Here is a 27,566-nt window from a genome sequence, read left to right as displayed (position 1 = left end):
TCAACTGCGGTGTGGCAGAACGTAGCGGTGTAATAAACTGCCCGCTAACCACGTTTCTATCTTCTGTTCTCCTCAGAAACACGAGAAGAGCAGTAATTACAATGGCGCAGTTCTATCTCCTGTGAAAGTTCCTCTCAGATTTGTTTCTGGTTGCAGGATTTGCCTGAAGTGAGCCTGCTAGCTCACTAACAGCCTACATAGAGCACCAAACGAGCATCATCCATCACAGCTGTGAGCAGCGAGGCTTCACCTGGGAGGTGGTAACGCTGACAGCAGCTGTGGCATGAGGTAATTGGGTGTGTTTGATTTGAACCATCTTAATCAGATGTTCCCCCCTCCATTTTTTTTTCCTGCAGAAAGTATATCGAGCTCTGTCATGACAAAAAGCAGCACTTGGATTGCACAGAAAAGGGAATGATGCATCACCAGTGGAAATTGTGTGCACTTTTGGATTTCAAGTTCAATACTCAATTTCTTCTGGCACCAGAATGAGAACTGAGCAGAGAGTGTTGTAACAGTTCATATGAGAAGAGTTCCACTGAAAAATAAGTGTTTACCATACACATTTCTGGCTTAGCAGAACATTTAAAAAACAACAGACACCCCTACACACCCCCTCACAAAATACATACACTCTCTGAAGTCAAGGGTGAACAGAGAAGTAGATAAAAGGTTATTATCAGAAAATGATGCCCCATGAAATTATGTTAAAGCAACATATAAGTTACTTTCAAAAACCAACACACATCGTAAGCATCTCTTTTATTCGTTGTAATATAAAGAAGCATACATCATTCAGTTCCTTTAAGTACAACGCATTGTACACTAACAAAACAAAACAAAAAAAAAAATCAATCCAGACATCCATGAACATGTCACAAAAGGACTCATGTTTTGCTCTGCTGGTATTGCACTTGGGATAGTTTTGAAGTAAGGCACGGTAAAAACAAAGTCATTTAGTGCTTCTACAGCAGATGTCTTTTTTTTTTTTTTTTTTAAACATGCTACATGACAAAGTACTTCTTCTAGCTTATGTATATACACACAAAAAGAAAAAAGCATGCACTAGAGAATTTAGATTTCAACATGTCTTGTTGTTTCATAATATACAAATAAAGTAGTTTAAAGATGTAAACAAATTGCATGCACATAAACTAGAGCAAAATCTTTAATACAGTATTTGAAAGCTATTATGCTTAAATAAAAAAATATAACTTACTAGTACTCAGGTTTATGTGCCATTTTTGTCCTGTAGAGATTAAAAATTTGGGGTTGGGGTAGGGAATTATGGTTGGGCACGGAGGATTCTTCTGTTTTTGCCATTGTTTTTATTTTTTGCTTTACATATTTGGCAGCAGTACACTGGTAGGAAAAACAAATATGGCTTTTGCATAATGAAAACATGAGAAAGCACAACTGTATTTGGGGTCCAGCATCCTCGTATTTTCCAATCAAGAACAACAAGAAAAAAAAAATCAATGAGATATATGCTTTGAGTTGGGAACGCTACACATTCCAAAAGCCCTTTATAAAGACATCTCAATTCTACAAAAAACAGACACTTTGCCAAGTGTAAACTCTTAAAAACTAAACACAGAAGAATCTGAATTACTCAAGCTTCACTTTCCACTTCAAATGCTACTGAACAGGCAATAGGTTTCTCCCATGGCTGCGATAGCTGAAGTGCTATTAGACTGTCTTCAGAATTAACAAGTTGCCTATAAGGGGTTTGCTTATTTTCAAACAAGTACATAAGAGAATAAGTAAATTAACTGCACGCATTTTCCTGTTGCTTTATCGTTGGCATACAATACACCCTTTTTCAAATTAAATACAGGACATGTACCACTCTACATTCCAACATAGCATGTTGAAAAGGCACATTTGATGCTGCAGGGGTGGCAAGGGAAGACTCCTTATTTTGTAAAAGGCACAGTGTTCAGCATGACATTCCTTCCCCATGCCCCAGAGAGTGTTTAGTTAGACCAGCATCAGTTCTACACAGCAGCCTCCCAGGTGCTGTCCATTTTTCTCAGCCACTGCTTTCTTAGCTAGATCCAGGCTTGGAAACGTCACCAATGCCTCTCCACTGGGCTGGCCACTAAAGTTGTAAAGCATGAGGATGGAATCTGTGTGGAGCTGCAACGGTACAAGACAAAAGGAAATGTGATATTAAAACCAGAGATGACATCTGGAACAGCAGTTTTTTCATTCTCTGTATCAGGTTCATTCCACTCCTGTGTTTGCAGTGAAGAGATTCTGGGTGCAAGAATGAGAAAAAAAGAGAAGAGACCAAAGATTAACAGAAATATGCTTTCAGCAGCAGCTGCTACTCTGCTGGTGTACTGAACAGAATGATGTAGACATAATTCCATGCAGAGTTTTTGCTAGAGAAGTAATTCAGCTTAAAGGTTGACCAGAAAGACTTAGACGTTAATAAAGGGTTAATGGCGAAAGAAAATGCAAGCTTCAGAAGGTAATTCTTGTAATATGTGGACTACTGGCCAATTGACAAAGGCTGCAACAGCATGCGACTTGCATGCAAAGATTACAAAAAGAGACAGACGTATTGCAGTTCTGTGTCGGGAAGATCAGCTGATCTTAACCCAGGTTTACAAAGCAAGAAAGCCTGCTCAGTGAAAGAAAGCTGAAGTACTGCACCAAATCTTACTGAATCAAGGAAAACTTTATCATCATTTTAAGGAAGCTCAGAAAAAGACGGGATAGCAAATTAAATTAGTTATTTACCGCAGAGTGCACCTGCAGTTCCTGATTTGGGAGACAGTTTCAAAATGCTGAGTTTAAAGCAGATGTGTCTGCTCCCCTATGGTACCCAGCCATTTCTTACAGCACTGGAAACCTGTACAGGTTAAGTTCAGAAGTCCCACTTGTACACTGGACAGAAATTGATCTGAGTGAAATTTCAAAACCAAAAGACTGAAGGATTAAAAAAGCCCAGCATACAAGATTAGTCTGTTGCAGAATTCAGTGCCAAACAAAACACACAAGCTATGCAGCAAGGCCAACCATTTTAGGAGTATTTGCCTGACTCAAGTTCATGTGACATATGCCCTCCTGAGCTTATGAAGGGTCAAAATACTGAAGTTGAATAGAATTTATGTATGCCTCACTGTCTGAAATGAATACTAGACTTCTCAGTTATTATCAGAAGAAATTTTTGATCAGCTTTACATTCAAACATTGAAAAATAAAGCAACACATGCCAGAGCTTCACAAACCCAAATATTTGGCAGGCAATAAAATTCTTCTTAAAGATAGAAGCAACAACATATTTTAGAAACTAAAAGCATGTATAAGGACAGCTAGCACAGACTTCACATCCATTTCATTTTATAAAGTTAGTTAAGAAATAGCATGCAGGAAGAAATTCAAAGACAAACAAAACATTATGTCTGAAGCCCAGTTCAGATTTAGAAATACATACAGTTTTATTCCAGAATGATATTGTGCCCAAAGAGAAAAGTTGCACAAATCTGAGATAAGATAGTCTGCTCTAAAATAGCTCTTTACTACTGATCCTTGTAACAGCAAGTCACTTTCTATTGGTCCTCTATGTAACTTAAATAATGCTGTTAAAAAAATCAGTTGAAAACATACATGGAGCACAGTTAGACTGCTGAGCACAGAAGACAGCAGGAATGGTATCTATAATCTTTGAAGTGTGTAGAATTCACACTGAGCTACTCTACAACTTCTTTTCTAATCAAAGACCATTTCCATCTAATACACAGTAGAACCCTATTGCTGGTTGGCTTTCCAGAAAATCTGGGTAAAACAAGAGAGACAAATGGATTGTCCAAGTCTACATAAACACAGAAATGCTTCAAGTAGTAACAGGTATTCTGCATACCACAGAAAATGCAGACTCTACACCACCTTCTCCTTAGCAGATATAATAGTAACATTATAAAGCAAGTAATTCAAAAACAACTGAGTAAATGCTGGTTATGTGAGAGTAGTCATGTTGATTACAGGAGGGCATGAACATACTGCTATTAAGGCAAAGTATTTGATTACCCTTTTGTTGCACTGAAACTTTTCTTTTTTTAAACCCTCCAAAAGGGGGAAAAAAATCCCACAGTAACTAATCAGTAGCATTTTGAATGGAATACAATAGAAATGATTAATTGCACCTAAGTATCAATGGCATTTCTCTACAAAGCATATGGCAGTACTAATAAGTATGCCATTAGCAAATGTAGTTTGTTGTATGAGAAAGCCACTATACCAAAAATCTCTCCTAAAAACAAACAAACAAAAAAAAGCAGTAAGTAGTTCACGTTTCTTTAGTGAGATCAAGAGGCAGAGAAAAGATCCAGAGGTTTGGAAATTTTGTGCACACATTCTATAGTCATATCAAGAAAAAAAAATGACCATTTACCAGTATGTTACATATTGAACTGAAAGCTTTACATGAAAACAAACACTTTTGGAAGGCTAACACAGTATCTGAGCAAAACCAGGCAATCACAGCACCTTCACCACAGCTACTCCACCAATTACAGATCACAATTGGCCTTTTTGCTTAGGTTAGTAGAATTTTTTTTAATAGGACAAAAGCGAAAGATTAAAGCAAGGATCCCGACGCAAGCTAAGAAGGGGGGAAAGAAAACAAAAACTGCATCAAGAAGCCCTGCTTTCGCTTCCCATACACCATTGGAGATCCAGTTTCTTCGAGTTGCATCTTACCTTCTTTGGAAGTTACAAAGAGTTACAAACAGACCCACTCTTTCGGTGCTTGTAACACACTCCTTGCTTGTTCGCTCAGCTGAATAAGGCCATTGTAGTCATCAGGTGCATACTATAGTACAAGTTGACATATGATAATCAGCAAGAGAAGGAACAGTTCTGGTACAGCAAGCCACACAGACTATCATTTGCAACCACAATTAAGAGCATTAGCTGTAACAACTGGCAGGAGACAGTGAATTTGACAGATGCTATTTTTAAGCAAAACTGAAAAACATCAACTGAATTACTGGTTGTAAAAATGGAATTGAAGTAAAAGCATGTGGGGAATATTCTGAACTGTGTGTATTTGAGCTGCTCCTAATTAACAAAAGGAAACAGTTTAGACCACGAAGTATTCCTTTTCCACTTGTACTCATGAGACAGTAGCATTAGTTAACTAAGATTTTAAGTCTGCACAATCACACTCCAGAAATGACTCTCACTGGGACAGCTAAGCATCCTTCAGCATGCATCATGGGATGAGAAGTGTATAGATCTCATTCGGATCTTCTACACAGTCACGGAAATAATCTGCAGCTTCTCTAGTGTAGAGTGCTAAACACAGTTCAGCTGTATTATTCAGCTTGCATTATACAGACTTCATCAACATAGTCAAACAAAAACAATGTCCCAGCATGAATGTACTTAAAAGATTTTTTTGAAAGCATTTATACTAATATAGCTTATTTCCACACAAAAAAAGAAAAGCTGCTCAGTATAACTGCATCACATTAGACTTGTAGTAGAACATTTCAAGTAAAAACACTGGCTGCACAGTACAATCACACCAATGAACAGAAGATAAAACCCCCACATATGTGGGTTTTATTTAAGAAATAATTGAGATCCTGAATCTGAACAGTTATCGTGCATACTGCTGGGGTACAAATATGAGATCTATGATCAGAAAGATTATTTTGGGAAACATGGAACATTGTTTTGCATCTCTCTCATTGTGTCTCCAAACTGACATACCTTGCAAAAAGATTGAGCATACTTGCATACGCTACAAATACTACTGAAGTGGCTCCTGGAATCCAGGTGACAACGCCTACCATAACTCAAGTTACAGAACAACCTTTCAGTGGCGAGGAGAGTTTTCTATGTCCCTGAAAATGGTTTTGCATTAATATTTTTAGAAGATTGCCAAATGCGCACAAAGTATGCATACTGCTTTCTTTGATATTTCTATAATACAAGAAGTCTCCTGCCAGCTTAGGGAGGAAATGATAATGTACTTGGGTGTACAAGACACACTGTATTCATCCAAAGCGAAGCTGAAGAAAAAAAAACAAAACCAAATCAACCATCACAGTATACACCTTCCACAGAGAACAAAAACCAAGAGCCCAGAGAACAAAAAAGAAAAGAGCCTCTCAGAATTTTGACTACTATTTCTAGTCACCTCTTACATCTAGACCCATGCCATTAAGTAGAAGACAAATATAAGAAGTATTTTCCAGATAGTCTCTGCCAGGGCAACCAGAACGTGCAAATATTAGATTTATCAGTTCCCAGACCTGCCCTTGAAACAAATCTACAAAATGTAAGTTTACTCTTTGGAAAGAATGTCTCAAGATAGTACATACTTTAGATTATCCATAGATGTACAGTAGGTAAAGGTCTACAGTTTCTAGTGAGGGCGAGTGTTCAAAACATAAGCAATGAGGAAAACATGAAGGCAGGAAAATGATCCTGCAGAGGAACATAGGCCTGAAAAAGAAAATGGAAATAAAAATACCTAATGATAGAAGTGGCTTTCAATCACAGGAAGCGAAAGCAAGGTTGCATTTAATTAAAGCATAAGTTATGGAATAGTAAATTCTTCAAATTTACAGATTACACAAAAAGTACTACTGCAAACAAAGACAGGAAAAAGAAGTGGGGGAACAAAAACATGAATGAATGAAATAGAAACTATCTTAGGTTGCCTGATTAAAAATACAATCTTGAATACTTCTGATTCTGCTCACAATTTAGAAACCCAAGCAAAATAAAAACATCAAACAACTCAGGATGAACAGTGTGAAGTCCAGGGTGAATCTGTAATCCCAAATGAAAATACTGTTCTGCTGGTGGCCAAATTCTGCTTCCATTTAGATCTGAGAAATCCCACCCAGTGGATTTAAACTCCTCATATGACCAGTTGCAAGTTCATTGAGCTAGGTTCTAGAGCTTGCTTGCCATAAATATTACTGAGAGAATATGAAACTTCATACTGTATTTTTGAATTCTACCCCTAACAGACACACAATCAATAAGAAATACTGCATCAGTTGCCTTTAAATGCAATAAAATTATAAGCATCTCTCACTGTTCCTGTCTCCATTATCCTCTCTATCATCTCAGTCCCATCTTCTTTGCTTCTCTGAAGTGAAACACAGCTTCTTTCCTCACACTGCTGCTTTTTCACCTTCTAAGCTCATTGCTCTTAGAGGGCCGGGCTAAAGTTGATGTGAAGAGTTCTCCTCCATCCTAAACGATCCTGTGATTCAGAAGCTTCTATCTACTGTATCAAATATAGCATTAAATATAGTGTTCTACTGGAATAATGCAGTAACGTTATTTTAAGCCATTACTTAATCTAAGAAATATGTTTGAGTCTTCCTTCACCCAATTTAATAGGATATGTTGCTCTCACATGCTCATGGAAGATTAATAGGAGAGAGTTATTTCCCCAGAATTACTGAAGGAAGATGCAGATAAATTCAGAAAAAGCAATTTCTCCCCCACGCCCACTCAGTGGGGCCAGGGGGGATGCACGATGGCAGAAGGAATATGCATACACACTGAACAAAAAGGGACTGAAAAACCAGGGATATTGACAGTGTCAAAAGTAAAGCAAAACAATGCTTCCTGAAGAATGTGTTGTTTCTTAATAGAGCCAGTGAATTATTGTACAAGTATATCTACCCTTCTAGGTATTAACATTTGAATTGGCAGAGGCATTTCAACTCATGTATATTAAATAACACTGGTATATTAAATAGTATGTATTATAATAATCTTTAATAATATTAAATGGCAGATATATATTAAAAAAACAATGAACATCTCTCTCCTAAAAGAGATGACCAAAATCACAGCTTGAAGTACTGCCTTATGTTGCTGCATCAAATGCAGAAGGCAACTGACAGAAACTGTAACCACTAATTTACTATTCCTATGCTCACAGACGCCTTACCTACAAGAACAAAGTATCATAAAGAAGATAAATTTAGGAACAAAGCAGAACAGAATGCAACAGTGAGATGCACAGAAGTAAACATGTAACATCTATGCTGTCACCTAACAAAGTAACAGTAAGTGGGATTTCTCTGTCACATCCCCTTATTCCCTTCTCCAGACCGAAGGTGCTGGGCCAAGAACAGGCACACAGACAGTGGGTATCCCTCTCCGACTATGAAGCATCAGATTTCAAAAGGAACCCAATGGAAAGAGAGAATAGTTCTTTGTTCAAACATGCATTTCAGAGGAAAAAAACTAGTCCTTAAGAAGTCTGTAACAATGAAGCCTGCTGTCCTGATACAAGGGAGAAAGGTTGTTAATGCTCTTGGAATTTAGCCATCCATCCTTTCCCCTCTACCTCCTTATTACTGTTTTAAGTACAACTCCCCACTCCAGCAAGTCTTGAATTTTGGGTCCCTGAAGAGTTGGAGGATTAATACACTGCAAGTTCTATACAGCTGCAGATAAAAGGCACTTCAGCCCACTAGTTTTAAAGAACCCACTGTCCACTTTTAATTATAAACACTTTTTTTTCTTTACCTTCTCCTCTTCAAGCATCTTTTAGCTACACATCCAGTACATGACTGGAATGAAGTCACTGGCCCAGCTACAACAGAACACAGCTTAGAAAAAAACGAACAGTTTAACAGAGTAATTACTGAATCAGAAAGTTTTAAGACTAGCTATTTTAAATGTTACAGTGCACTACAACATTATACAGAAAGGTGATTGGGAAAGTTACTATATCCAAGACTGCTATTAAGATTATTCACAAGCTTTCTAAGATTGTTTAATGCAAGATGCATTAAACACATGCAAGCTGGGAGGAATTTTCAATGGTAAAAACAACAAAAAAGCATAACTGTAAGAAGAAATTGAGCTATGTGGACCACTCAGCAAGAGAACTGTGCTGATAAAATAAATGAAAATGGAAGTAAGTGATAAAAGGCTGATCTGCAGATGTTTACATTACTATTAGAAGCATGTACTGATGTTGAGACCAGCTTGTTGAAGCCCATTATACACAAAGTCTGTCTTTTAAGAGGCAGGTCTGGTACAGAAGGTGTTTTCACTTCAATAGGAACGTGTGCATACATGCAATATATGGAGCCCATGAAGACTGAAGGAAGAAAACAGAGCATAAAGCAGGAACTCAAAGTTAAAACTCGTTCCTTTCAGACAAGGACATACAAAGAAAAAAAAAAAAATAAATCACCCTTCAATTTCAGCTTCTCCAATCTGTTTCCCAAGGCCATTGAATACCAACATCAATTAGTTATGCAGAGATTAAAACCACGCCCAAAACACTGACAATTATTAAGGGCTCACTTTATAAATGACCAGAAGCATCGAGCAATACATCCTTGGGCAGCAGCAGTAAGTGAAATACATAACATGAGGAGGAGGGGAAGGAAAAAAAAGAAAGAAAATTAGTATTTCCTCCAGAGACTCAATATTGTCCCAATAAAGCAAGTCACCACCTCAGTTTTCCCCTAAAGGAATGAGGGATTATAAAACTAGCATTACCACATGTGGGATCCAAGAACAATTCAAAATAATTCCTTGGCTCCTTTAAGATATTGAACCCGATCTCATTTGGACAACATCTTCTAAAGAAATCAAAGAGGTGACCAATTTAATAAAGTAACTGATGACGACACGAGGTTGCAGCAGAAGAATATAAATTGCTTTCACATTGTGGTAAAATTTCTATTAGTTTCAAACATTTAACTGTGCAATCAAATGCTACAAGATACTCCCTAAATGCAGAAAAAAGTACAAGGTCAAATGCAGTACCAGACCCAAAGACCAGCTTCACCAAATTGAAGATGTAGTGGATGATAGCACTGCCAGATATTGGAAGTCACCGACTTGTTCCATTCCCAGAATAGGACTGTGTCCTTTTTCAACAGCACACTTACACTTCTAGCTGAATTTCAGTTTAGGAAACAAGACTGTCCTCACTTAAGGTTTTAATTCAACCACTGTTCATCCATCAAAAAACCCAGTCAGATGAAAAAGAGTGAAGTATCAACAGATAAGAAACAAATTATTATTGTTCTGTTGGGGAGGAGGTGTAAGAAGGGGGAGAGAAAAGGGAATAAATCCATAAACATCTGAATTAGTTTTAACTCTGCAGATGCTCTGTTGAAGAAAAATCCTTAGAATACAACTATGTTTAGCATGTTCTTAACGTGTCAAAGATTCAGCACACCTGTTACAAATTGACCCTCACATTTTTCCACTGAAAAAAACACGTATGCGAAATTATTTGTGACATAACTGTAACATTTTAAGAGATGCCTCAAGAGGCATGTACCTTCCAAATACCTAAAACTGAGAATGTATATATTTAAGCACCTGTTCATATTCTGCATACATCTGCATAGCAAATACCTGGTTCTACAAACTAATGCCTACTGTCCTTCAGGACGAAAAAAATATATGTCTGAATGTTTCATGTTAACTGCTGATATGCTAAACAAAACAAAACCCTTGCATTCCAGCCTTTAACAATACCACTGTTAACCAACCTACTGAATTTTGTAAGACAAATTCACGCAAAAATTGCCTTCTTTTTATGATTACCACTTGAACAGGTGCTTGAGACACACCAAGCAGATTCTAACTCAGGGCTTCTGAGTAGTACCAAAAGAAAGCTCTGGTATTTGTGCAAATGCTGTTACCCAAACAAGATAAATACTCATCAGAATTCACACCACACTCAATTATCTTCCATTTTAGTATGTGATGAAAAAACATGGATATATGTAGATACAATATCCTCCAAGATGAAAAGAAGATGCCATGGAAAGACCCATTCCACAAATTCAAATACATACTGCTGAAAAAAAGTATTTGCACAAAGTGTTTTTGTTTTTTTTTGTTTTGTTTTGTTTTTTAATTTTCCTCTAGGAGATAAATTTCTATGCTTTCCCACTGATACAGTATTGAAGCAGCAGATACTGACTAAAGTTACCTATAGCAGCACTTAGCCTACTTGCTATCAGTACAACCTGGATTGGAGAATACAGTTTTCTTCAGGTTGCAGTGTAATGCAGTTTAATAGAAAATGTTGCTGCCTATAAGCAAAATAAACGGCCGAAGCACCAAGCAAGAGGGTCTGACACTGGCATCTCTCCTCTTCTGTAACCTGGGTGTGTGACTTGCATCACAGCCTGTTAACTAGAACTTCGCTCTGAGAAGTCAGTCTTTAACAATTAAGTCTTTCATGTGAGCACTAGATCACTGCCTTCAAATTCAGTTATGTTTATTACTTAAAAAATAGAGCAAATTTTACTACTACACTATGGTCTGTCAATTAAATAGGGAATGCTGAAATTGTATACTTGTTGATCGATTTCCAAAAGCACAGTCTTGCTTGGTTTGATCATTACTCAAAGGTATAAATAAAACATCAGGGAGGGAGAGTGACTGCATACTAACCTGGTATCCCTGGAAGAAACTTAGAATCTCCTTCATTCCTGTGTTATATGGCAAACCCTGCATTCTGACTAATGCTCCAGGCTGGGGTAGAAGTGGAGTGTGGGTGGCAGTGGCAGCAGCAGCTACAGCTCCTGGAGGAGCTGTAAGATATCCCACTGTGGTAGGGGATACTGGAGGACTGTAAGAGAGAAGAGGCAAAATTGTCATGAAAATAAATAACTGATTTTAGCAGGCAGAGAAAAACTGAAAGTTCAAATATGAGAATAAGGTTAAAAAAAAAAAAAGGTAACAAGCAGACTTGATATGAAAACTTTGTCAACTTTTCTAACTTCTCTTCAGCATTTGATGACTTGCAGAAGGGACGTAGAGGAAAACAGCCAGCATTTGTAGTTGGTAAGGTAAAAAAAGTAGATATTCCACTGGGGAGGAGAAAAATGAGCTGCAGATGACTTCTAAGATCATTAACAAAACATGAATAAAGCATGGGAGAAAAACTGTAGAATGAAGATCATGCAAGGGAAAAAGTCTGGTGCTTTTAAGCCACAAAAAGCGAGTAAAGTAGCATCTCCATTCAAGGTCCATCTAGCAAGTTACCACGTACTGAGGCTATTAAGTGTCACGAGCCTAGGAAGAGCCAATAAACCATTTCCCCACAGATCCAACCACCAGACTACAGTGAGCCATTTTGATAACATCAGTGAGGAAAGAAAGGTGGAGATCACTTGCTCTGCATACAAAGTATTCTTTGGTCTCATTGACATAAGACATTTAAATTAGTATATCTCTATTCTAAGCCTTTCAGTACGAAAACAGTATTGTAAGTACAACATCAAGCTAAGAGAAGATGGTAGAAGCACAGCTTCTCATTTAGCCAAGAAATAGAATTGCCTTGATGACATCACATCAATGCCAAAAATGCTGCTAAAGATTAGAATTACATTATTGCGAGGTTCAACCAGATTCTATGGGGAAGGGTGAGCATCATTAAAAGGCCACAGAGTAGTTAAAATGGCTACTGCCTCCACTGATCAACAAATTCTTAGCATTATCTACAAGATATGTACAATTTAAATAGCTACTGAAAGGTAATGACACAGTTGCCTAATCTACCGCGATAAAATGACAAGAGAAGCAGCTGAGTCTAGGGGATACCTGGGATAATAAGCTGTGTAGTTCATATAAAGCTGAGCAGCCTGAGCTGGGTAGTAGGTAACAGCTGGAGGAGCAGCAGCAGAGGCCTGGGGAGTCCTTGCTGTTGGCAAGAGGGCTTGTGGCTGGTAAAGCGCTGCTTCTGCTGGGATCACAGCTGCTGTTTGAAAAGCAGCATAAGCTGGTGGAGAAAGACCTAAAAACAAACCAAGATATGAGAACAAAAAGCAGTCAGAATGCAGATCCCTGGCTTTAAGAAAGGACTTGTTCATCCCAGTGAGATTAACATCCGGGTGTGATTTCTGAACACATACAAATACTGCTCTCTAGCCTCTCCCTGAGCCACATTACCACGAATGAAAACTGTGGCATTTGAAGCGAGTTCTTTCTAAGAGTTCACAACTCCAACAGTTGAACACCCCTGTCTATATGTAAACGGTAAGTAGGGAACTTCAGAGTTATTCAAAGAAAGCATAAAGCCATGTGCATAGAGAAAGCCGGCGTGCACACCAACACACCCTTTCTTCTTTCTAACAGAAGTTGTACTCTGTGGGACAAGAGAACCATAATTAGCTATACCCAAAGAGTACCTTCTTAATGCTCTAAGGCAAGACAGCAAGAGCACTCATTGACAGCTAGAGTACAGAATTTTTCCCTTTTTAAAAATCCCTCTAATTCCAAGTAGATTTCACGACAAGCAAGTCCACTGCAGAGCTCAGAAGAACAGTACACCCACAAAAAGCAAAGTGTGCAACTATTTCACTGGCAAGGCCTTACTGCCCTCTATGCACCACCGAAAATTCAATAAAAAAATGCCTCCAATCAGTCCCATTATTGCCCAGAGGGAACAATTCCAATCTCAGCATGTATACAGATGAATGATTATTGATCATGGCAAAACCCAAGTCAAAAGGCGAAAGGCCACAAAGCTTCAGCACCTACCACATATCAGCCTTTAGCAGCAGAGAGCAGAAGAAATGCAGACTTACATGGTAACTTACATGGCGGTGGGGATAAGCCACTACGATTTAAAGTGCCACCCATTAAAACAAAGTTCATCTCCTCTCCCGAACACTGGAATACTTCCACATAACGGTCCTTCATCATTTTTTTGTGACATTTTTGAGCCACCATAAAGGCTTTGTCAGCAGATTTCATTTGGATAAAAGCATCACCTGATGGTCGTCCCTTTAAAAAAGAAAAAACAGTAAGTTAATGTGTAATTTGACCGTTCATAACACAAGAAATGCAAAAAGTCCCAAGATTAAATACGTACTTACATCCTATATTGTTCTTCTGTATCTAGTACTAATAAGTCAATAATTACTTTTAGAAGCAAAAAGGCAAAACTCAGGTATCCATCACCCAGTTAACTTAATACTACCTCCTTCTGTAGGAAAAAAAAAAAAGACTAGAGCTAACATTCACATTACGTCAGGCCACACGTGATTTTTTCTATTTGAATTTCAAACATCTTCAGGAGATGAAGATGCTGTAGATCTCTCTCATTTACTTACACAAAGAATAGCATCTCAATGTTTCTGTTGTCAATGGTGCTTATTCTTGATCCAGGAAGACAAGTTAAAAAATATCCTCACAGCTGCACCAATAAAATATATCCAAAACATAAGTTAAATAAGCAGCTTCCTTTAAACTCTGAGAAGTCTTTAATCATGTTAGAAAAGGAAGTCCAAAAATGCCACTCAAACAATGCAGCTACCACTGAGTAAAAAAAAGCCATTTCTATTTTGTGTATTTCCAGAACTTGTCTGAAACACAAAGGACTATTTTAAGGCAGCCTCCAAGACAAAGCTATTCTTAACAAGTCCTGTCACAAGCATCATCGTGCTCCCCTACCTTAAGCCTACAGGTACAGAAAGAAAAAGAGACACATATGTAGAAGGGAGGGAGCAATGTGGGAGAAGAAAAGACATATATTGAAGTACTTTCTCAAAATTGTAGAAGATTTAAGGCATAGCAAGTAATAGGCAAGGTACCATGACTTCTAATCATCTTCAATAACTGCAAAGTTAGCTTTCATGCAGTGCTGTTACCTGTTGATTAAGGACCATGTGAACTCCATGAGGCTTTATATCAGCTGTGGCATCTCCCATGAAGTCCAGGATATCATCAATGCCAGCAGTGTAAGGAAGGCCTCTAAGACGGACACAGTCCCGTATGCTACCCGTGGCAATTGTATATGGTGGGGGTATAACAGGAATGATGGGAGTTGGGAGGGTGGGAATAAGAGGTGTTGACATGTATCGATTAAGTACCTGCAAGGAAAAAAAAAACACTTGATATTTACACAGCATCTAGTTAAGCACAAATCAGTTTTCAGAATACTATTTCATATATTTAAGTAAATCAATTTCCAACATCAGAGAAAAACATTTTCTTAAAACAAGCTTTCTGTTGGGCATTTAAAATTCATAACTCAGAAAGAAGACAATACATATCTGACATATTTAACCTGTTAGACTCTAATAACAGACTTTTGTAAGTTCATTACATTAAAAGATAACAGTTCATTTCTGACCATCCCAAAAAGAACCAGTTGGAAACAACATTTTCACTAATATATCAGTACTGCCACTTACAGTTTTTTCTTAGATTTAGGATAAATTAAAGCTAACCAATTTAAAAGAACTGAGACCTGAAATAGATGACAAGTAAAAAGCCCAGCTCTAATTCATTCATAAAGCTAACAGGTTAATAAACAAACACCCTTGCTTAACCAGAAAAACCAACTGGAGACACAGGGTTTCTGAAATGAAGGTAAGAGCTATAGGAGACCTTGATCTCAACATTTTATTTCCTCTTGACCCATTCCCATGTGACAAAGGGAACAACTTACTATTGGGATCTACTGCTGAAAAACGTATTTAACAGTGATTATCAGAAACACATTCCACTGAAAGAGGCATCAAATAAAGAGGTTACAAAGCTTTAGCTTTGCCAATAATGATTCAGCCTATGGAATTCCTCTCATTAGGAGTCTTTTTTTCAAGAATCTATTCTCAAAACACATTTCAGGCCAGAAATATATTTTTTAATATATTATATATATAAATGGCCATATAAATCCAGCCACTGTTTTCTCAAAGGCCAGATGAAATCTTATAATAGTGCTTTTTGGCATTATTAGCCTAGAAATACTCTCTCAGGCAGAAAAATTTAGTATGTGACTCAGTACAAAGTTGGTGGTGTCAAAATAAGTTGGTGCTTTACTGGTTTAAGAAGATGGTAATAGGAACTGGTGAAGGAAAGGAGGAAAAAATTGGAATTGATTATTTTAGAAAAACATCTCACTTCCTTTCGCCAGACATCTGATACATGCAGCTAATTCTTAGCATCCAATAAAACAATTGTAGCAAAAGCTATTTTAATGTAACTAAATTTAAATTTTGCATTCAATTCTGTGCATGGGAAACAAATTTAAAGACAATATTGCAGTGTTTCAAGTATTACTACAATGTTATCAATCTTGAACATTTCTAGAATTATTTTCCAGGTTCCAGATTAATTAATTTATTTTTATTAATTTATTTAAAATATTCCAATAATTACTTTATGATCTGAGAGATGTGACAGTAAAAAAAAAAAAAAAAAAATCAAGAAAGGAAAACATTTGCACAATTTTCCTTGCCAATCAGTAAGCATATTTCCCTTCCCAGAACTTAACATCTTTAGTATATCAGACTTCCACAGTTGTCCACAGGATATTTGTGTGCAAGTACTGAAAGGAATCTTTAACTGTTAAGTTTTGAGTTTCACAGCCAATAGTTACAACCTGCTGAACTTCTGCTGCTGTGCTCCTGAAGAGTTCAATGTAACGCTTTCCAAGTATTTCTTTGTGCTTTTTAAGTGCATTCTGTGCATATTCTTCACAGGAAAACAACACAAATGCATCTCCTGTGGGCCTGCCATCGGGGTACTTGACAAAGAGAAGTCCTTCTTTCCCTCCTGTGACTGGACACTCTGGCCCCAGGAATCCCAAAACATCCTCCTGAGTAGCAGTGAATGGAAGACCTCTCATCCGGATGATAACTTGATTCTCTTTAGATAAGAACTGAGCCACTTCATTGGATGTACCTATTACAAAGAGAATAGTGTATGGACAGCCAATTCCACAGAACATAGGAGCAGAAGCACTTTAAGGAGCAACACAGCAGTAAGTAGCTAGCAAGAAACCCACGGAAGACCAGAAGCACTATTTACTCCCAGATTGATTTATTTTAAAGTGGACCCTCTTATCCTTAAAGTTGTTCATATTTCAATGAAATTGGAACAAATAAGGTACATAGATAATTCTGCTGCAAAGGCTCCCCTTCCTCTCAGCAAACTGAACCTGCTAACATCACAGTCCAAATGCTCACAGCTATACGTCAACCAAATGAAAGCAAAATTTTACAGGGTCAAGGATTCTTAGAAAGCAAAACAGGAAAAGCTACTTCAGGAATTACTTATGCCCTCAGCCAAGAGAAAAATCAGAACTACAAGAATTTTATGAAAGTAACACTGAGCTCCAGGATCACTTACCTCCTGCAATTTTTAAGAATTCTTCCCCAGTTGCTTTATAAACCTTAAAGAAAAAAAAAAAAAAAAAAGAAAATTACAACATTCAACTTTTTCATGTGTGAGACAGTGTATTTTGCTTACTTTGAGCAACTTAGGAGCACAGCTTGTTCTCCTTTAAAATCATACTCTAAAATATTCAGATTGCTTTTCAAAGATTTGTTTCAAGTTGCTACTTTTTACCTCAATGTATCTGCTACCCATGTGATGCTTATGTCTTTCCAGTGCCAGATCTCTCTGCTCAGAATTGACAAATCGAACTAATGCTTCACCATTTCTTCTTCCTTGAGCATTCAGACAAAGGGCCACGCCACCTCTGAAACGTAAAGCCAACAAATTAAGAAGTGTGATGTTGGATCTCATGCTGTTTGTCACTTTCTCAGCTTCCGCGCAGGGGAAAAAATAGAAGGATGGACTTCTGAGAGAGAGGGTGCTAAATATTAAAAACACACGATGTTAAAAAAGGCAAAACAAGCTCTTATCTTCTTACTTGGCAATATTGAGTCCTTTGAAAAATCGGGCAATATCTTGGTCTGAAGACTGCCATGGCAAACCTCTAGCACGTATTACTGTCTCATTATCCACTGTTTCTGATTTGCTGCTGCACAGAAAGAAAAATAAATATGTAAAATTAAGCTTTTGTCTAGGTTTCCCATTATCTTATCAAATTTCCATTTAAATTGAAAATCTAGAGTATGTTCAGAGTTGAGATTCTTCCATTCTGCTCATTTTAGTAAAGAAAACAAAGATAATGGGATAATCCCTTCAGATACACAACGCCCAAGGTGCACTGTGTTGTCATCACATTCAGTTCTTTAAGAAAAATAAGAATGTCTCAAAGTGAAGTAATAAGGAGCTTCCAAATTTTATTCAGAAGTTCTAACAATCTTTAGGTTTTATCCTAAATCCTGAAATCATTGAAGATGATTATGAAGTAGTCCTAAATGTGAATTTATATTATTTATGCTTAATATGTTTGATTCTACACTTCATGAAGTGTATTTGAAAACTGAGAACTGCTCTGTTTCTTATTTGCCTAAACCAAATTCAATTTAAATGAGAAAAAAGAAAAGAAGGAAAAAAGATCACACAAAAGCAGAGCTGTCTGTCTAGAAAACGAGCCCACAGCAAGAGATCTGTATACAGTCACAATGTCTCCAAAGTTGTAATTCAGATCAAAATTTGGTACAGGGAAATGCCCATTTTGATGAGCCTCTGAAGAGGCAGAACAGAAAAAACACCTATAGTTGGGTAAGGAACATTTCTTTTAGTCAACAGCTTCCATATTGACACTTGAACAAAGAACAAACTGAAAATATAAAAATATATCCAGGTACACTTTGGCTAGACAAATAATTAACATCAAGGCTTTCACAACGCTTCTGTCAGACAGAAAAACCCCTTAAGCAGTCTCTTGAAAAAATTTTCTTCTCATTTGCTTCAGCTACAGCCTCATAGATAATTCTTCAAAAGTATTACATAGTTCAGCTCCATACAGAGTGCACAAATCCCTGTTGACATAGGGAGCGTTCACAAATATTTTTTCACAATTGGTTAGGATAAGTCAACCTCATTCCCTTTCAAAACAGAAACCAGTGAACAAAGTGTTTCACCTGGCGTGGCTTTAAAGGCAGACTAAAACACAGAATTCAATATACCAGCTATGGTCTGTGCACCAGATTACTGAATACACTGTTAATTTTCTCAGGATCCAACCTACTTCCATAGTAACAGCAGGGAAACATTTGCAAGCTTTCTCTGCTGCAGATGAAACTCAGCTTTGGTTGTAATGAACTGTGACAAAGGCACTTACCAAGGACCTGTTTCGTACTTGTATTTCACAGTTTCAGGGTCAGTAAATATGTGATCTGCAACAAAGCAGGAAGTTTAAATATAATCAGGGTCAGAGATTACTTAAGAATGACAGTTCCACTGTCCATTCATCAAGAATGAAAAAAATTTCAGCATTCTGTATAAATAGATCACTTACCACAATTTTCAGAGAGCATGCTGAAAATGATAGCCACCATTGTTTTTACTTGCCATACGCCAAAGTCCTCCTCTGCTTCATCTGTCCCTAAGCCTAGATCTGAACAGGCAATTATAGAAAATAACAGATTTGAACAAATAGTCGTAAACAAGCCATAGACTTTCCTGTTATTAACAAAAAATTGATAATCAAGTGATACCAGCCTTCACAGGGACACATGGCCATCAGGCATTTGTAACTGTGCTCACAAACTGGTTAATATTCACTTTCACAGTCAACATTCTGAAAGCTACTGATAGTGTTAACAGCTCAAAAAAAAGTAGAATAAATTCCTATCACTTCAAACATAATTGAACTTTAACCACATTCTTCTCGAGCCACAGAATTACTCCTAAAATTTAGATATAGAAGTGGTTTATTTTGTCCATTTTTTCAATTATTTTTTTTGTTTTACACAAAACAGAATCAAAGAATAATAAATGTCTGCAAACACTGGAAGTTTGCAGGCCACCTAGCCCTGAAAAGGCCCACTGACAGCTAAATCTTTCTCCATTAAGATCAAATACACATGCAAATGATGGTTTTATTTTAGTGTTTGTGTGCACCTTAGTGAATTTACTAAATACAGTCCAGATTCCATTATTAGAGACAAAGCTTAAAAACCATTACAAACAGACCCTCGCACAGCATACACTCACACAAACCCTCATTTCAGCAAATGTTAATATGATTTCACAACCATGAGATTTTTTAAAACCCACCCACCTTAATTTAGGAGAATAAGACCCCTAGCAATCACAAGAATAAAACCTAAAAAAGAGAAGTCAATCCTGCTGCAAAAGCTGCAGCAAAAGGATACATTCTGCCATGGTCTTGATAGTCTGGTCTTTCACGGCGGCTGAACTAGGGTAGCATGTGTGAAATTCTTTGCGCAGATCATAAAAGGAATAGAAGCATTCTGACAGGAGGAAGTTCTACAAGGAAAGCAAAAAAAGTGTTGTACACATTCCTTTACACTCTTATCAGTATTTTTGGACTGAATGATGCCATCTCAAGAGCCACATAGTTGCATGTCATCAGCCTGTCTAAGATAGACCAGGTTGGATTTTTTTCCCCCTTTGGAACAGTTCAAACAGTGCAGCCTTACAGAATTATATCTCTAAATGAGCACACCCAAGTAGCTGCTGAGAGGTAGACCTATGCAAAACCACTCTAGAAGACACCTAGAAGAAGTCACAAAACCCTCCAAAATTGGTTTTCCTGCTATATACATTCTTCCCATTAGGATACTGTTATTTTCTCTTTTGCAGCAACATTTAAAAGCAATACTGTACCAAGACATGGTAACAGTACGTATAAATATTGTCAGAATGTAGAAAATATCTTCAACTTAAAGACATTCCTTCTTCACTATTACATATTCGATAACAACTTCAGTTATATAACATTATTAAACAAATATTTAAGCATTCTTTCATTTGAACATTGGCTCCTGTCCCCATGTTATTGACCAGAACTAGTTCTGTTAATATTTTCTCTCTTACTCTCCCCAACTGTTTCACTATATGAAAGTTTGTCTTTGCTCTGAAAATAAATAATTGAGAAAAATCACAAAGCAGCCCTTGTTAGCAATTGCAAGAACCAACTTCTGAGGCTTAATAACACTTAGTGTTCAGGAAAAACTAAACTGCAGCAAATGAAAATGCATTGGAGAAAGAAAAAAAAAAAAAAAAGAGAGAAAATAAAGAAATACAGTACTGGAAGATTAAGAATGTCATCATGTCCACTGCTTGATCTGGGCAGTTCCAGGATACTTTTTTGTTTGTCCATTTTTGTTTGTTTTGCTTTAGTTCATTTATTTCAAGACAGAATAAAGAATTACCCACAATCCATATAGCAGGATGGCATATTAAAGAGAAATAAACAATGCTAACACATTTGAACACTAAGTATCATTGTTTCTGTGTTTCATTCCCAACAGAAGCATGTTTTTTTATGAAAAGTCACAATGTTATGATTTATAATACAACACAAATGCCAAACAAGTATTTGTAGAAACTCAGCATGATCAGTACACTCATACAGAGAAGAAAAAAAACACAGCTGATCAGCTTCAATGCCAGCTGCTCCCATTCCTGTGGGGTTTCTTCAGACCCTGTCAAGCAGGTTAACTCAGCAGCCACCACCCCAAACAATGGCAAGCTTCTTCTTCCTGTGCAAATCAGGCTTGACTGGGAACTGCTGCTTCGTGTGGGAGTAGCAAATAAGCTGTAGTACTGCATTCTGCTGAATAAATACAGATGGGAAACAATTGCCATTCTCCAGGACAAGTCACTGCCTACACGTTTACTTTCTACAGGACACTGACCTATGGCTCCTACCAACTTCAGGTTTGGTACAAACACATAGCCCAGCTCATGGCCAATGACTTAATTCAAACCTACACAGAGGAGTACTTCTCTTCTATCACGTCCACTGAGGTTAGACCTTTGTAATCACGCCCTACAACGCAGAATACAGACAACTTGTACTACTTCTTCTAACTTGTCTTTGCTTATTTTCTCCTTCATAATGCTTCTCTGGGTGTCCTCCGGCACTCTAGCTGATTTTCTAGAATAAGTGTTGAAGCACAGTAGTAATCTACAAGGTGGGGATCATCAAAGGAATTCCTGGAGCACTACAGTTCATAGAGTGGAATTGTGTTGCTCATCTCAAACTCAGATTAAGGACATCAGAGAAGATAGCTAAACACAGTAGTGCTCTTCTATGTCAGTTCTGATCACATACCTTCTTAGATGTTTCTGGGTGGAGGACTTGTCGAATGAGTAACTGGCCATCACTGCAAAGGGTGTAAGAGTTCCTTCCAAATACTTTCAAATCACTGGATACCAGCTGAATAAACTGAAAAAGAGATAACTTGCATTTACTGACTGACACACGTAATGCAATAAAACAAATAGTGACTATAAAAACTCTTCTTTTAAAGAGGTAAAAAGCTCAGTAATTCATAACTTTTGAAAAAACATGATATAGAACAGACGTGGGCTCCTAAATAAAATGCAGACAAAAAACAATTAGTTTGCAGAACAGAAAATAAGAACACCAGCAACAAGACAAAAAGGACAACTAGGAAGAATTAAGCGATCATATAAAGGAAGTGGTATTGTAATAGTAAGGTTAAAAATCTGTAGTAATAATTAAAAATCGGTGTGCCGTGCTTTAAAGAAAAAAAATCCCTCCTAGATCAGTCAGAATACTAATTGTATGACAATCTTTCTTCACCTATGACACCTTTGACAACAGTTATATCCTTAATATTTTGCTTTAAATTAAACTTCAAAACAAAACAAAAAAAAAAAAACAACCCATCACGATTTACTGTTTCAAAACTTGTACGCTAGGAAAAACAAACAAATTTTGGTCTGATGCCTTAAGAACTGAAATTATAAGATAAAATCAAGTTATTCCTTGCGAGTAGAATGAATTATCCCCAAAAAGGTCAGTTTTCAAGAGAAAAGAGCTGCATCTGTCTCACTCAGTACTATTTTCCATCCTTGGACAACAGCTTCTGGCCTTTTATTAGCCCATATCAGGATTAAATTCCCTATTCCTTATTGTTAACTAACACAGTATAGTTCCTACATATATGAAATCAGTACAAAGGAGCTCGTTAACTAACATTCAAGGGGACAAATATAATTATTCTAACCTTCCCTCTTGATGCTACTCTCTCCCAGGAAAGCATCACATCACAAACAAAGCAATACTTAACATCATGATGCAGTAGCAGTCACCCACTGCTCTCAGCTATAACCTACAGCTGAAGAACACTTCCCCTTTAAATAAGAACAAACCTGCAACTGCAAAGATATAAATATATTGTCTTTTAATTTGTGCATGTGGAAAATAAGAGCTGGTTTGTTTTATTATCAACACATGCAACACTGTACATAGTTACAGTCTCTGCTTTCTAAAGACAACAGCTACACAATAACTTTGAACAAACATAGCAATTATGTCCCAAAGGTAAGTGTCACAAGGGAGAAATCTTACATTAGACACAGTAGTAGCAGCAAAGACAAGATTACCCAGGCTTTAATTTGAAGTAACTGCTTAAACCCAACTTGGGTCCACTTTTTAGGCTTGGACAGCTAGCTCATGTTTCTTCTGCCAGTCTGAGTTCAGAAACACTGTAGTGGTGGCTATTGCATGACCCCAGACAGAGAACTGGGGACAGAAGTGAGTAAGGAAAGCTATTTACATCAGCATCTTGTGCAACTTGCCTAATTTAAAGATAATAGAGATATAATTTGAGATGTATCTACATATCTCTGTATATGTAGGTCACACTGAAAGTAATGCCTCCTATTTATTCCCATGGAAACTACAACAGATACAAAGAGGGCAATAACAGTACTTGGTAGAGCAAACTCTCAGCTACAAAACACTGTTTCTCAGCATAGTCACCACCATTAGCATTCTCACCAGCAATGAGCAAGAGCCTGCTTACCACACTCAAAAACCTACAGAAGCAGAGGTGACCCATTGTTACGGTCAACACTGCTGAAACATCACCCACTGCCTCCCTTTGCTCACATCCACTGTTTGGTCTCCACACGTGTTCAGCAAGCATCAGTGAATGTCAGCGAGTGCCATTTTTTTTCCATCTGCAGGAGGAATTCAGCAACACACCTTTGCTTTCTTCACACTTCCCATGTCAGAAACCATTCCGTCAGACTGCCCCTCTGCTGCCATCTGTCACACAGCAACACAATGTAACAGAATACTGCTGGAAAGGTTCAAGCCAATGTGATAAAATAGGAGGCATTACTTTCAGAACAGCCCTGGTAGGTATGTCTATGATATTAAATAACTTCATTTTATATCAAAACAGAAGATAATGGAAACTTTTTAAAGGGTGAAATATCTCCTCTAATCCTTTCCAAAGCAATTCTTTGCACACTATCAAAGCAAACAAACAAACCACAAGACATTCTTGCAGATCAGAATGCCAGTTTCCTCCTGACTGGTAGCCCAGGTTCCTACCACAAGCTGAAGGCTTGGAGAACCTGAGGCTATAAAGCAAGTCATTGTTTAGGAATGATTTAAAGTGAGAAAACTGAGCTCCAAGAGTGCTCAAAATACCTGAACTGATGTGTAAACACCAGAAAAAGAAGAAAATTCCAGAGCTCAAAAAGAAACACTTCAGAAATGCTGTTATGGGGACTGCCACAGCCACAAGCAGCAACAAATATTCTCACTATACGAGTGAGAAATACAATGAGAATTGCCTTCTAAATGCAACACCTTTCTTCTGTTTTAACTTCTGGGCACAGTAAAAAGCAAATATTTGTAAGAAGGGATTGGAAATGGCAGTAAGCATTAGCCTCCAGAAGATGTACAGGAGCTCTTGCCAAAACAAAGCAGAGCCATAGCAAAACACTCCTAGATCTCCAGCTTTGCACCCCATGCTTCTGAAGATGCACAGAAGCTCATATAACTCAAGTGCAATTGGAGCTGCTCTGATCAGAATCAAAAAGCGAAGCAGGAAATGCATGCAGACTCCTTTTTATTTGTAAAGCAAACAGCCCTCAAAAGGTCTGCAAGTTTGAAAATAAAAAGGGGAAAACGTTTGGATAAGAGAGGAAGCACTTAGGCCAAACCGTATCAAATACATTGGTAAAAATAAACAAATCAAGACTGTTGCACTGAAATATTCATCTTTTTTCAGACTGTGTTTCCCATACGGTATACAGCTGAGAAGACAGACAAAGAGTATCACACATGTTCAGGAGTTAAAGCAACTCGAGTTTTGTATTTATAAAGCTGCATTAAAACGCAAGTTCAGTGATTACAAGTTTCAGCTGAAAGGCCACTTCAGCCTCCTTTTTCACACTATAAATTTCAGGCAGCACCTCAGAACACAACCTACAACATCCCTACACCAAATATAGCAAGATGAAAACACGTTAAGACCAGTGCCAGATTCACATTACAATTTTCTCTCATACGTTCAACAACTTGTTCACAATTCTACCATTTTGTAAACTCCACCCACATTCCCTTAACTCCACTTAGAAAAACCATCTCAGCTATTTACCTCCTGTCATCCCCCTTCGTGCTGCTCTCCATAGCACTGCCCCACTTCAGCATGCAAAGCTGCCCCACATTCAGACCTCCCCCAAGCTCACACACCCTCTTGTCTTCCCTGTTCACCTAGTCATTTTGTAGTAACTGAGTTAAAGAGTGCTAATTATTGCTGTTTGCATCTTGCAACCAGTCCTCACTGCAGGAACCACAGTGTACAGGCATCATCCTCCACCCTTAATGATTCCAGTTTCTGCTAGAGTTCTGATGAATCACTCCAAATTTAAAGGAACACGTTGGATAATTCAATACATAGATTAAAAATCAAACAGAGAAAAGAGAAAAAATTAAACAAGCTGTTCTATACGTTTACCTCCATGAAACACAAAACATTTCTCAGGGAAAATGTGCTGAGAGGGAAGGAGGGAATCTGAAGACTACTTTGAAAAACTGGCTAAACAGGCTTTTGGTCATATAGCTGAGAGTACAAAGAGAGTGCAGAGACATGTTTTGCCAGCAGCAAAGCTGGATGAAAGCCAGCACAGCACTGCTGTGTTTCCACAAATGAATCCCAAGTGGCTGAAATGACACAGCCCCCTCCGTGGAGCCTTAACTGAAGGAAGCTGTAGATCTTAGAGAAACATGAAGATTCCTCAGAGCTCTTTCAGTAGTTACAATGCACTAAAATAAACCTCTGGCTATTTGGATATTCCCATTTCCTTAACTAAAAATAGCTCCCATCCTTGAGAAAGGCCACTGCATCTGAGCTGTGTCTGTGGCTGGGATGGTAATGAAACAGACGTAGTTCAGTCGCAGAAGCCATCATCTGACAAGTGAATTGTATCTGAACTACAGACCTGCAAGCCTCACCTCTGTGCCAGACAAGTTCATGGAACAAATCCTGCTGGACACTATACTAAGGCACAGGGTAGAGAGGGAGATGATATGGGATCACCAGCTTCACCAAGAAATATTCACCAGCTTGGCTTCACCAAGGACAGGTCCTGCCTGACCAACAGCACTGTTTTTTAGGATGGTTTAACTGTAACAGTGGACAACAGAAGAGCCACTGATGACATCCGCCTGGACTTCAGTAAGGCCTTTGACACAGTTGTCCATAATATGCTTCTCTCCAAATTTAGAAGATAAGAATTTGATGGATAGACTGTTCAACAGATGAGGAACTGGTTGGAGGATCGTACCCAGAGACTGGTGGTCAACTGCACAATGACCAGATGGCGACTGGTGACAAGTGGTGTCCCTCATTGGTCAGTACTGGGACCTGTGCTCTTTAACATCTTCACCAATGACATCAGTGGTGGGATTGAGTGCACCCACAGCAGCTTGCAGATGACACCAAGCTGTGTGATGCAGTCAACACACCCAAAGGATGCCACCCAGGCAGACCTAGACAGGCTGGGACAATGGGCCCAGGCAAACTTCATGAGGTTCAACAAATCCAAGTGCAACAGCTTGCATCTGGGTCACAGTAAACTCCATTATCAGTACAAGCTAGTGATGTAAGGATGGAGCACAGCCCTGTCAAGAAGGACCTGAGGGGCACTGGTGGATGGCAAGCTGGTCATGATCCAGCAGTGTGCCCTCACAGCCCAGAAAGCCAACTGTATCCCAGGCTGCAACAAAAGGAGTATGGTAGCAGGTCAAGGGAGGTGATCCTGACCCTCTACTCTGCACTGGTGAGGCCTCACTTGGAGCACTGCACCCAGACGTGGAGTCCTCAGCACAGGAGAGATGTGGGCCTGTTAAAGTGAATCCATAGTAGAGCCACAAAAATGATCCAGGGAATGGAACACCTTCCCTATGCGGACAGGCTGAGAGAGCTGAGGCTGTTCAGCCAGGAGAAGAGAAGGCTCTGGGGAGGTCTGACAGCAGCCTTTCAACATCTAAAGGGGGTCTGTGAGAAAGGGACAGACTCCTTAGCAGGTCCTGCTCTGATAGGACAAGGGAAAATGGTTTCAAACTAAAGGAGGGGTGCTTGACATTGGATAAGGTTGGTTGTTTTCTTTTGTTTTGTTTTTTTTTTTTTTTACAGTAAGGCTGGTGAGGCACTGGAAAAGGTTGCCCAGGGAGGTCTCCTGTCCTTGGAGACATTCAAGGTCAGGGTGGACCAGGCTCTGAGCACTCAACTGAGCTTCAGACATTTCTGTTCATTGCAAGGGAGTTGGACTAAATGATCTGTAAGGGTCCCTCCCAACATGAACAATTCTATGATTCTAGATCTAAAACCAAGTTAATCTGCAGAGATTTTCTCTCCCATTCACCTCTGAAAATTAACAAATTTTTGGCTATTTCTTACTCATCAGGTTTGTTCCTA

At 38.2% G+C, this 27,566-nt stretch overlaps 1 protein-coding gene across 9 annotated transcripts in view; it reads right to left on the bottom strand.

Annotated features, from left to right (window-relative positions):
• Positions 1–745: 745 nt before the first annotated feature.
• Positions 746–27,566, bottom strand: part of ESRP2 (epithelial splicing regulatory protein 2) — a 44,716-nt gene continuing 17,895 nt past the window's right edge. For 3 of the 9 annotated variants that reach the window (XM_085234620.1, XM_085234621.1, XM_085234619.1), the window contains exons 4-17: positions 21,932–22,045; positions 20,004–20,118; positions 19,145–19,243; positions 18,968–19,022; positions 17,645–17,755; positions 17,338–17,470; positions 17,119–17,161; positions 16,370–16,671; positions 14,631–14,852; positions 13,566–13,764; positions 12,580–12,772; positions 11,428–11,605; positions 4,711–4,822; positions 746–2,139 (exon numbers count right to left, since the gene is read on the bottom strand). In XM_085234620.1, coding sequence (XP_085090746.1) covers positions 4,733–4,822; positions 11,428–11,605; positions 12,580–12,772; positions 13,566–13,764; positions 14,631–14,852; positions 16,370–16,671; positions 17,119–17,161; positions 17,338–17,470; positions 17,645–17,755; positions 18,968–19,022; positions 19,145–19,243; positions 20,004–20,118; positions 21,932–22,045 — 1,854 coding nt within the window. In that variant the 3' untranslated portion in view covers positions 746–2,139; positions 4,711–4,732. Of the gene's footprint in view, positions 2,140–4,710; positions 4,823–9,196; positions 9,591–11,427; positions 11,606–12,579; positions 12,773–13,565; positions 13,765–14,630; positions 14,853–16,369; positions 16,672–17,118; positions 17,162–17,337; positions 17,471–17,644; positions 17,756–18,967; positions 19,023–19,144; positions 19,244–20,003; positions 20,119–21,931; positions 22,046–27,566 lie in introns of those variants that run through there. The other 6 variants (XR_014886034.1, XR_014886033.1, XM_085234623.1 and 3 more) reach the window with 6 other exon arrangements.

This window comes from Meleagris gallopavo, chromosome 13 (assembly GCF_905368555.1).
Source record: "Meleagris gallopavo chromosome 13, MGAL_WU_HG_1.1, whole genome shotgun sequence".
NCBI lineage: Eukaryota > Metazoa > Chordata > Aves > Galliformes > Phasianidae > Meleagris > Meleagris gallopavo.
Note: the sequence above shows the minus strand (reverse complement) of the source record. Positions and strands in the feature narration are given on the sequence as shown.